The 12,696-nt window shown below is 41.2% G+C and overlaps 1 protein-coding gene across 2 annotated transcripts in view; it reads right to left on the bottom strand.

Annotated features, from left to right (window-relative positions):
• UBE3B (ubiquitin protein ligase E3B) overlaps positions 1-12,696 on the bottom strand; it is a 58,129-nt gene that overhangs the window by 28,654 nt on the left and 16,779 nt on the right. For both annotated transcript variants that reach the window (XM_075830524.1, XM_075830532.1), the window contains exons 8-13: positions 10,117-10,202; positions 7,842-7,924; positions 7,476-7,581; positions 6,775-6,895; positions 6,420-6,597; positions 5,905-6,071 (exon numbers count right to left, since the gene is read on the bottom strand). In XM_075830524.1, coding sequence (XP_075686639.1) covers positions 5,905-6,071; positions 6,420-6,597; positions 6,775-6,895; positions 7,476-7,581; positions 7,842-7,924; positions 10,117-10,202 — 741 coding nt within the window. The remainder of the gene's footprint in view (positions 1-5,904; positions 6,072-6,419; positions 6,598-6,774; positions 6,896-7,475; positions 7,582-7,841; positions 7,925-10,116; positions 10,203-12,696) is intronic.

Below are 12,696 nucleotides of genomic sequence, written 5' to 3'. Positions count from 1 at the left end.
CAGAATAACAATTTTTTGGTCACTTCACTTCCCAAAAAATTGAATAAAAAGAGATCAAAAAGTTGCATGTACCTAAAAATGGTGCTGATCGAAACTACAGTTCGATACGCAAAAAACAAGTCCTCGCACGGCTTTCTTGATGGAAAAAAAAACAACTTTCTGGCTCCTAGAATATGGCAACACAAAAAGTAAATGATTTTTTATAAAAAGTATTTTATTGTGCAAACGCCATAAAAAAACTATAAACATCTGGTATCGCCGTAATCGTATCGCCCCGCAGAATAAAGTGAATATGTCATTTATAGCGCACGGTGAACGCTGTAAATTTTTTTTTATAAAAAACAATAGTAGAATTGCTGTTTTTTAGTCCCCACGCCTCTTAAAAATAGAATAAAAACTGATCAAAAGGTCGCATGCACCCCAAGAAAACTACAATGGATTCCTCAAGGGGTCTAGTTTCCAAAATGGGGTCACTTTTGGGGGGTTTCCACTGTTTTGGCACCACAAGACCTCTTCAAACTGGACATAGTGCCTAATAAAAAGGAGGCCTCATAATCCACTAGGTGCTCCTTTGCTTCGGGGGCCGGTGCTTTAGTCCATTACCGCACTAGGGCCACATGTGGGATATTTCTCAAAACTGCAGAATCTGGGCAACAAGTATTGAGTTGCGTTTCTCTGATAAAACCTTCTGTGTTACAGAAAAAAAAAATAATAAAAAGGATTTTCTGACAAAAAAAATGAAATATGTAAATTTCACCTCTACTTTGCTTTAAATTCCTGTGAAACACCTAAAGGGTTCATAAACTTTCTAAATGCTGTTGTGAATACTTTGAGGGGCCTAGTTTCTAAAATGGGGTGTTTGATAGGGGTTTCTAATATATAGGCCCCTCAAAGCCAATTCAGAACTGAACTGAGACCTTAAAAAAATAAAAAAAGAAGAGGCTTTTTCTCATACCACACCCCAATGTACCGCATGGCCGTGTCCAGGATGCGTTATGAGGTAATACTTTGCTTCTTACATTATACTGATAATGAGCAGTGCCCACCCTGGGATGACCCCAGTTTTGACCGTTTGTATAAAGACCATTTCAGTGCCCGGTTTTCCCAAGAATACACCCCCGAGAATTGTATTTCTATTGATGAGTCCTTGGTACATTTTAAAGGCAGGCTTCAATTCCGCCAGTACCTGCCGAGTAAGAGGGCAAGGTATGGCGTGAAGATGTATAAGCTGTGCGAGAGTGCATCAGGGTATACCTACAGGTTTAGGATATATGAAGAGAAGGACAGCAGTATTCAGCCCCCAGAATGTCCCCCCTTACTGGGAGTTAATACAAAAATTGTGTGGGATTTGGTGCACCCACTGCTGGACCAGGGTTACCACCTCTACCTGGATAATTTTTATACCAGCGTCCTACTCTTCAAGTGCCTCACTTCCAGAAGTACTGCGGCATGCGGCACTGCTAGAAGAAATCTGAGAGGCCTCCCTAAGACTCTGCTTGGGCAAACACTCAGAAGGGGTGAGAGCAGGGCACAATCTAGAAGCAACATATTGTGTGTCACGTACAAGACAAGAGAGATGTCCTTGTATTGACAACAATACATGGCCACACCAGTACCCATGTACCAGTACAAGGTACCAGTACAGAGACCCCCAAACCAGACTGCAACCTGGACTACAATAGGTACATGGGAGGGGTGGACTTGTCAGATCAAGTCCTGAAGCCCTACAGCGCCATGCAGTGTGGTATAAGAAGCTGGCCGTGCACATCATGCAGATGGCATTGTACAATGTGTACGTGCTACGTCGATGTACAGGCCAGACAGGAACTTTCCTGGAATTTCATGTGGTGGTTATCAAGAATCTAATCTTTAGGGACCAAGAAGGGGGGGCACCCAGTACTTCTGGAAGCGAGGCCACACGCATCGTACCAGGGCAACACTTTCCAGGAGAAGTTCCCCAAACTGGCAAGAAGAGAAAAAGTCAAAAGAGGTGCAAAGTCTGCTCAAAGAGGGGGGTAAGGGAGGACACAATATATCAATGTGACACGTGTCCCGTAAAACTAGGGCTCTGTATGAAAGAGTTTTAAAATTTATCATACATCCCTTGATTTTCAAATCTACCCCAGTTCTACTTACCCTGATGCACTCTGCACAGCTTATCCCCCTCATCTTTGCCTTCTGGGCCCTGCTGTGTGCCCAGGCAGCTATTAACAGCCACATGTAGGGTATTGCCGTACCCGGGAGAACCCACATTACAGTCTATGGGGTGTATGTCTCCGGTGGCGCATGCTGGGCACAATATATCGGACACTGAATGTGGCATATATGTATAGAAAATGGCAAATTCACTCTGCACCATCTGCTGCGCATTATCTTTTACACAATACCTGTGGGGTCAAAATGCTCACTACACCTTTAGATGAATGCCTTAAGGGGTGTAGTTTTTCAAATGGGGTCACTTCTCGGGGGTTTCAACTGTACTGGTACCTCGGGGGCTTCTGCATACATGACTTAGCACCAGAAAATCCCCAGTAGGCCAAATGGTGGTCCTTTCCTTCTGAGCCCACCCATGGGCCCAAACGGCAGTCTATCACCACAAATGGGGTATTGCCGCACTCAGGACAAATTGGGCAACAAAATGGGGTATTTTATTCCTTGTGAAATTAAGAAATTTTGAGCCAAAACTACATCTTATTGGAAAGAATTAAAATTAATTTAATTCACAGTCCAATTCAAATAAGTTCTGTGAAAAAACTGTGGGGTCTAAATGGTCACAACACCCATAAATTCCTTGATGGGTGTAGTTTTCAAAATGGGGTCACTTCTGGTGGGTTTCCATTTGTTTGATACCTCTGGGGCTCTGTAAACGCGACATGGCACCTGAAAACCAATCCAGCAAAATCTGGACTCCTGAGAACACATAGCGCTCCTTTCATTCTGATCCCTCCCATGGGCCCAAACTGCCGTTTATCACCACAAATGGGGTATTGCCGCACTCAGGACAGATTGGGCAACAAAATGGGGCATTTTGTTCCCTGCGAAAATAGGACATTTTGATAAAAAATGACATCTTATGGGAAAAAGTCATTTTTTTAATTTCACAACCCAATTCAAATACGCGTTGTGAAACAACTGTGGGGTCAAAATGGTAGCAACAACCATAAATTAATTCCTTTTGGGGGATTCCTACTGTTTTGGCACCTCAACACCTCTTCAAACCTGGCATGCTGCCTAAAATATATTCTAATAAAACAGATGCCCCAAAATGCACTAGGCGCTTCTCTGCTTCTGGGGCCTGTGTTTTAGTCCACGAGCGCAGTAGGGCCACATGTGGGATATTTCTAAAAACTGCAGAATCTGGACAATACATATTTAGTAGTGTTTCTCTGGTAAAACCTTCTGTGTTACAGAACAAAAAATTGAATAAAATTGAAATTCAGCAAGAAAATGAAATCTGCAAATTTCGCCTCCACTTTGCTTTAATTCCTGTGAAATGCCTGAAGGGTTAGGCCTCATGCACACGACCGTGTTTTTGCGGCCGCAATTCCCCCGAAAATCCACGGGAGAATTGCGGCCCCATTCTTTTCTATGGGGCCGTGCACACGACCGTAGTTTTTGCGGTCCGTGCACGGCCCGGGAGCCCGGACCGCAGAAAGAACGGGCATGTCTTATTACGGCCCGGTTCTGCGGTCCGGGCTCATTGAAAACAATGGCCGCGGCCATGTGCATGTGCGGGCGGCCTGCGGCTGACAGTCCGCTGACAGTCCGCAGCCGGCCGACCCGAAAATCACGGCCGTGCACACGGCTACGGTCGTGTGCATGAGGCCTTAGAAAACTTTCTTAAATGCTGTTTTGAATACTTTGAGGGGGTCTAGTTTTTAAAATGGGGTGTTTTATGGGGGTTTCTAATACATAGGCCCCTCAAAGCCACTTCAGAACTGAACAGGTACCATAAAAAAAAGGCTTTTGAAATTTTCTTAAAAATATGAGAAATTGCCGTTTATGTTCTAAGTCTTGTAACGTCCAAGAAAAATAAAATGTTCAAAAAACGATGCCGATCTAAAGTAGACATATGGGAAATGTGAACTAGTAACTATTTTGGGTGGTCTAACCATTTGTTTTACAAGCAGATGCATTTAAATTCTGAAAAATGCAAATTTTTCGACATTTTCTCTATTTCGGAAAAATTGCTAAATTTAAACACTGAATATATTCGGCAAAATTTTACCACGAACATGAAGCCCAATGTCTCACGAGAAAACAATCTCAGAATCGCTTGGATAGGTTTAATCATTCCGACGTTATTACCACATAAAGTGAAATATGTCAGATTTGAAAAATGGGCTCTGAGCCTTAAGGCCCAAACTAGGCTTCGCCCCTAACCCCTTCCCGCCGCAGCTCTTTTTCAGATTTTCATTTTTTCCTCCCCACCTTACAAAAGCCATAACGTCTTTCTTTTTCCGTCAATATAGTACTATGAGGGCTTGATTTTTGCGGGCCGAGTTGTAGTTTTTTTGTAGCACCATTTATTTTGGTACTAGGAAACGGGAAAAAATAATTTGTGGGGTAGAAATAAGAAAAAAACAGCGATTCCTCCATGGTTTTTTGCGCGCCGTTTTTACGGAACTCACTGTGCAATTAAAACAACATGTTAACTTTATTCTGTGGGTCAATATGATTACGGCGATACCAAATATATATAGTTTCCTCTATATTTTAGAAGTAAAAACCTAAGTGTAAAAAAGAAAATGTATTTTGTGTCGCCAAATTCTGAGAGCCATAACTTTTTTATTTTTCCGTCGATTAAGTGGTATGAGGGCTTATTTTTTTGCTTATTTTTTTGCGGGATAAGCTGTAATTTTGAATAATACCATTTTGGTGTACATGCGACGGTTTGATCACTTTTTATTTCATTTTTTGTGGGATATTAGGTGACCAAAAAATAGAGATTCTGGCGTTTACAATTTTTTTTTTTTACGGCGTTCACCGTGCGGGTTAAATAATGCTATATTGTAATAGTTCAGACTTTTATGGACGCGGCGATACCAATTATGTTTATTTCTTTTTTTACTACGCTCTAGGGGGAAAATGGGAAAAGGGGGGTTTTTTTAACTTAAAATTTTTTTAACTCATTTTTACTTTTTTTATTAGTCCCCCTAGGGGACTTCAACCAGCGATCGTTAGATCGCTTGCACGATATACTGCAATACTAATGTATTGCAGTATATCGTGATTCTGACAGGCAACTATTAAGCTTAATAGGTGCACAAAGATGGCGGACCTGGGGGCCTTCATTAAGCCCCCAGGCAGCCATAGCAACCATCGCCGCCGCCCCCCCCCCACCCGTGATTGCATTGCGGGGGGCGCGATGAGCTGTTAGAGGGGGTCGCAACCTTCTTTCTAACTCGTTAAATGCTGTGGTCACTATTGACCACAGCATTTAACAAGTTAAACGAGCGGGGTCGCGCTTGAGGGCGATACCGCTCGTTACTCTGAAGTGTCGACTGTAACATACAGCCGACACCGGCATCGTATGGAGCAGGTTCACTCCGTCAGCCCGTTCCATACTTCCCCTACCCGACTTTGGCGTATGGATACGTCAAATGTCGGGAAGGGGTTAAGGGGTTAAACAAGCCATTAATATTGATGGTGAACATGCACCTCAGACCACTAGCTGACTTGATACAAAACTAAACTGACTCATTATTATTTCAATACCATATTAAGAAAATTTGCCACTAAATGTAACACGTTGTGTACTGAAACATAGAATTCACAGATCAGCTGATCAACAATAACAGTGCTTAAGAAAGACCAATGGCTTCAAATAGAAAATTGTAATCGAATGTAAACATATAAGACCAGAATCAAATTCAATGGTATGTTCTGCTTACAAGAACTCACTTTTCATAGGCTGGTTGTTCTGTGGAGAGGAGCTTGGGTTGGTCAGAGACATATCTGGATTTTCTGCTAGTTTCTTGCTGAGGACTTCCCGGAACAAAATGCGAATCATATGAACCCCCCACAAATACTGCAGCTGCTTGGTAAGCAATGGCATGGATTCATTTAGGCTGGGGAAAAAAAAGAAGAGAAAATGATAAATTCGGGTAACAATTAGCTGCAGAGAAGTGAAAAACAATAGAGATAAGAAAGAGGTTATATAGATATAGAGCAGAAAGGTATAGAGTAGAGTTATGTTAAGAAATGAGGAGAGAGGTAAACACATTGGGGAGAGTAGAAGGGTTATAGAAATGGGCTATGTACATCTGAAACATAGGAGTTATCAATCAGAAATTTGTGGGTTTGTAGAACTCCAAATAATTTCAATAAAGAGAGTGCATAGCGACCCATCCAGTGAAAACTTAACAGCTTCAAGTCTAAAATGTTAGAACACACTTTAAATATAAGAGAAAACTTACCCATAATCCACAGTCTGGGAGAACCAGCCTAATACAGGATGCCAGTGTGTAAGGTTGGATTTCTTCTGAGACACATACTTTTGGCAGTATGCTAACATTTGTGTTAGTACGCTCACAAAGTGTCCCGTCTCCTCCTCTAACACTTTTTCTGTCAGGTGGCCCAGATGAATAACATTACCTGAAAGTACGAGAACATGATGGAAATAAGTGGAGATGCTTCAAATTTGACTGTGAATAAAATAGACTTTAAGACGAGAAAAGACGTTGGCAAAGTATGCAAAGTTTTTTATTTTGTCGTGCTACTTTTATGTTGGTCATCATCTGTTAAAATTCTACACCCCAAATAACACAGTACCTAGCAAGCAGAGCGTGTGGCTTCCTTCCAAACAAACACATACATCTCTGCATTGTTCTTCCCGACTCAGGAACAAAATAAATTTATGAAAAAGTCCATACGATTCGATCACAGATAATCTCTGAAAAGAAAGACACATAAAAATACGAACATATGACATGCAAAGTAAACCCTGAACACCTCTAGTGTGAGGACTAGTTTAGCTGGCCATAGACATTAAATCTGTGCTGACAGATCCTGCCAATTGAAACGAAATCTGATAACAATTTAATATCTATGGAGCAGAGCGGCCATCTATGACGTGTTTTGCCGCCAGTTATCCCCACTGCTCCATTGCATGTGTATGATAATGCGGACTAATAATCGTTCTATGTCTATGGAACATTTATGTTTTAAAATCAATAATCCCAAACCGTAACCCTAACTCTAACCCTTTATATTCATATAGACCAGTGGGGGAACCCCTACTCCCATTCCTACCTCAAAGAAGCTTGGTGTAAAGGGAGGTAAACCTATATTCTTTCTCAGATGTTTTTTGTTTATCCAAGCATCTTAGAGCAAATTTAAATCAGTTTCCTATCTCTACTATAAAAGTGACGGGACTTGCTACTGTATTTTGGAGAAAACCTGCCCAGGCTGAAAGAAACCAGGGAACCCTGGTTGGGAAACACTAATTTAGACATTTTTTTGGAGTAACTTACATCTGGGGTAAGGATACATAGATGTGAAATCAGAGCGGGAACAGACATTATGTGAATCAGGAAGGAGCGGAGAAGATTGTCCGAAAATTGTGCAGCCAGTACAGGACTAGGAAAAAAAAAAAAAAAAAAGATTATTAAGTCAGTACTTCAAACAAAACACATTTCTTTTTCACAATGCATGCATATAAGATTATATACTCTCTCGAAAAATGTTAAAAAAGACATTATATTTACATCGTTTTATTCAACAAGTATTCTAAAAAATGTAGACATAGCTATAACCCCAAACACTGTATTGGATCAGAAAACATGCAGCACTACCTCCATCTACTAGAACTAAGACACAATTATCACACTGAATCATACCGCAATGCCAGAGAAAATAATGCTGTTAATGTGGCTTTAGACAAAGATGGACGTGATCGAGCCAGGCCATTCGTAAGAAGGATCTGCGAAGATAAATACAACGTTTTCTACCCAGAATCATATATTCTGCCATTATCTGTAATGGAAAGAAGTGCCGAGCACACTCTCTAAAAATAACATGAAAATAATCAAAGGACATGTACCTAATACGCCATACACAATTCAAGGCAAAGTAAAAGCAAACATTGCAGTGATGATCCCCACCACACAAGTACTACATATAGCATTATACAATACAGCTTTTGTAAAACAGAGAATATTTACACAGCTCACATCATACATGATTATATGCCCTATGTATCCTTCAATATATTTCAGACAATTGAAGGGAACTTTATTTTGAAAAACAATCATTTTTTAGCAAGATATGAGCTATTTTAGATTTATGCTAAGTAGTTTCTTAATGACCAACTGGGCGTGTTTTTACTTTTTACCAAGTGGGCATTGTGAATAGAAGTGTATGACGCTGACCAATCAGCGTCATACACTTGTCATTGTTCCAGCCCAGCTTCTTTCACTGCACAATCACGCTGTAACAATGGGCTGGAACAATGAGAAGTGTATGACGCTGATTGGCCACGGATTAGTCACTGATTGGTCAGCGTCATACACTTCTCTGTACAACGCCCAGTTGGTAAAAAGTAAAAACACGCCCAGTTGATCATTAAGACACTAATTAGCATAAATCTAAAATTGCTCATAACTTGCTAAAAAATGATCGTTTTTCAAAATAAAAACCACTGTTGTTATCTACATTACAGCACCGATCACATTATGTAGGAGATAGGGCACTTATAATCTGGTGACAGAGCCTCTTTAATGTGACGGCATCGATGCTACTCCACCAGAACGCAGAAGGTATGGCTGCCTGACGTGATGGAATTATCATTTTAGCTCAGTTACAGCAGCTTCAGGCTGGCTGCTGAGGCACATGCAGACCCACCAAATCACCCGGTGGGCCCTACCTTAGCCAAGAGTGGTCCCCCACACCCACGTGAGCAGCGCACGGCAAAGTGCCGTCGCTGAACTATTTACAGCTAGTCCACTAACACTTTTTGGTCAACCGTCGCCACTCATCCCCACGGACAGTCCCCAAATCTTTCTGCTTTGTTCCGTCAACGGCCTCTCTGCTGTCTTCAGGACGCAGATACAGTGGATTCCAATGGTAGAGCAGGGGGCGGTGAGGTCCCTGCTCTACCATTCACTATGTATCGCCGGACGCGAAGCAGTGACGTGATCGCGCCTGCCTGCCGTACAGACCAGAGGGATCTCCTCCACTCGTTGGAATGGGGTTAGGGGAGTATGTATATTATTATTTTCATCAGGCACCATTGGGGGCAGCTGTGGGGGCATTATACAGCGTGGGAGCAGCTATGGGGGAACTTTTATACTGTGTGGAGGGCAGCTATAGGGGTATTATACTGTGTGGAGGGCAGTTATAGGGGGCATTATATGGTGTGGAGGGCAGATATGGGGGCATTATACGGTGTGGAGGGCAACTATAGGGGCATTATACTGTATGGAGGCAATTATAGGGGCATTATAATGTGTGGGGGCAGCTATGGGGCATTATACTGTGTGGGAAGCACTATGGGGGCAATATACTGTGTGGGGGCAGCTATGGGGCATTATACTGTGTGGGGGCAGCTATGGAGCATTATACTGTATGGGGGCAGCTATGGGGCATTATACTGTGTGGGGAGCACTATGGGGCCATATACAGTGTGGTCAGCATCAGGGGGTATATTATATATACTTTAGTATACAGCAGGCTCAGGGGATAAATATTAATTCAATGGCTTAGCATACAAATAGGGGGCGTGGCATGTTAAAGGGGTGTGGTCTAAATGGTTCAATAATTGTAATCGAGGTTATATGTTCAATTAATCGTGATTTTGGTCATAATTGCCCAGCCCTACCCATGGCTAAGATTACTTGTTGCGTGAGTAGGGCAATACTACAGGTGATAAAAGGGAATCCAGCAGGGCAATAGCAGCACATTCAAATTCCCGGTTGCTGCTCTGCAGGAGCTGCCAGCAGAACATGGATATGGTTTTGTGGAAGCTCAATGATCAAATCGATCATTTCAAGGCCGATAATGATTTTTGGCAGCTGATGCCCCTCCAGCACTCAAACCACTTCGGCTTATCTTATACAATTCCATAGCACAGTGGCTCCAAGGAAAGCGTTACTTTGACAGACAAATTTCAGTTACCTGTAATACGGAATAGAAGCCTTTCTGATTCAGATGGCCCATGATATTTGCACAGATATGGGTCATTGCAGGTTTTAGATTTTCTCCTACAAGAAACAAAGTGACAGCAATTGTAACATGAGATTAAAACAGTAGTAACAAAGTAACTGCTCTTGATAGTCCAGTGCCACTAGTAGGTACAAGGACGATAGAGAGAAATATTACTGATGCCAGAGCATCAAACATTCTAGATTTAAATACTGACATCTAGACTAATGAAAGTAATTCTAGCATCATTATTATAAGTCACCTTTTATTTACTTTAATTTTTATTACAATAATAGGGTGGAGTCATGTAAACAACTAATAACCAACAATTATCGTAAGTGACTGCCGATCAAGAGCCAAGTGGGTTGAGGAAAGTCATGGCAGGTGTATCTACCCAGTGACAAGAAAATTAACGTAGAACAATCTGACCGGCAATGAAATGCAGATGGAGAAGTTCTCATTTATGCTGTTAACTATAACCTGGTATCATTGCATTGAAATTCCCCATTTATAGCATGTTTATCTGGGATATGCCATAGTTAACTGATTCATGGGGTCTGGTCCCTGAAATCCTTATCATCATTAAAATAAACTTTTCTGCACATCACCATGGTTTAGAGCAGCCCTGTTCGGGGAAAATGCCCTTTGTGTTATAGATCGTAGGGTCCCATCAATTTGACTCCACAGATCAGTAAGTTATGCCATTGCTTTCTGTGATGTAATAACCTCTTCAATCTACGCTACAGACAGTCCCTGACGACTACTGCCAGTAAACAATATTCCGAGAAGTTGGATTATCTCTATTAATATACTTTATCTCCAAAGTTGACTGGCACAAAAAAAAGATGTCTATCAACATGTAAGTTAAAAGGGTAGCAGTTGGGTTTATAACTGGCGGCTGCCGATATCTAGTATATATAGCCAGATTTAGTCTCAATTTAATTAAACCTGAAACCAATAAAGATCGCTTATTCCAAATTTAACTATTGAACACTAAGATCATTCTAAATAACTTAGGTCTATAACTCTGTAAAATGATAAGAACTACAACTCATAATAACAGACTGCATTTTAATTAAAGGGGCTGTCAAATCACTTTTTCAGAATGGAGCAGTCACGGCTCCCAAACCCATTGGTTGGCAAACGTGATCCTATAGACACTAACATATAGATAACACAAGCATGCAATTGATTGTAAATACTGCAGCAATTGTGAATAGTCTCATGCAGGACCAGTAAAGGGTATATTGAATAGGTATAAAATATATAAACCTACAAAATAATGGGACAAACAATACAGTAATAGAAAGAATAAAACAAAAAATCTTTATTAGCATATGAAATCCACAATGGATTATGCAACATCACTGAAATATAACATACAGAAATAACATATGTCCAAGGCAACCAGTATAAGGATCATAGATGAATATCATAGATAAAGTGCTACGTCCTATAAAAAGTTCCATAGGAACACATGTCATGTATATAGGAAGTAGGCTCAGAGATATACAAGAGCATATAAGGGTATATATAAAAGGCAGCATGTAACAACATGTATCCAACTATGGATCAGGTCAAATACAATGCCTCAATGCATACCCATCTGTATGTTGTAAACTGGGATGGCACCAACCCCTATAGACCTAGTTTAAATATGTGGTTTTAACCCGTTAGTGACCGGCCCATCGTGTTTCTACGTCGGTCACTAACGGGCCTTATTCCGATGCCATAGACTTTTTACGTCGCGGCATCGGAATAAGTAAACAGAGCAGGGAGCTGTCAAATCTCCCTGCTCTCAGCTGCTAGAGGCAGCTGAGGGTTGGGAGCGCCCCTGCTCTGCCGGGTGAGATCGATATTAGTATCGATCTCACATGTTTAACCCCTCAGATGCGGTGCTCAATAGCGAGCACCGCATCTGAGTGGTTTTGGAGAGAGGGAGGGAGCTCCCTCTCTCCCCCACCGATACGATCGCCGAGTGTCTGAGTCTCTAATGGCAGCCGGTGGTCTAATAAAGGCCCCCAGGTCTGCCTGTCGTGAATGCCTGCTAGATCATGCCGCAGGCATGACCTAGCATATGCCTGTCCGTGTTAAACGGACAGGCAGTAATACACTGCAATACAAAAGTATTGCAGTGTATTATAATAGCGATCGCAGAATCGCATATTATAGTCCCCTAATGGGACTAGTAAAAAAGTGAAAAAAAAGTTTAATAAAGTTAATTAAAAAAAAATGTAAAAAAAAATGAAAAACCCAGCTTTTCCCCTTACAAAATGCTTTACTATTAAAAAAACAAAATAAAGTTAAAAAGTTACACATATTTAATATCACCGCGTCCGTAACGACCCCGACTATAAATCTATTACATTATTTAACCCGCATGGTGAACGCCGTAAAAAATTGAACCAAAAACTATGGAAAAATTGCTGTTTTCTGTGAATCCTGACTTTAAAAAAAAGTGATAAAAAGTGATCAAAAAGTCGCATCTACTAATGGTACCAATAAAAACTACAAGTCTTCCCGCAAAAAAAAAGCCCTCATACAACCGCATCG

The sequence above is a fragment of the Rhinoderma darwinii genome, chromosome 1 (genome assembly GCF_050947455.1).
Source record: "Rhinoderma darwinii isolate aRhiDar2 chromosome 1, aRhiDar2.hap1, whole genome shotgun sequence".
Taxonomy (NCBI): Eukaryota; Metazoa; Chordata; class Amphibia; order Anura; family Rhinodermatidae; genus Rhinoderma; species Rhinoderma darwinii.
This window is presented reverse-complemented; position numbering and strand designations above follow the sequence as displayed.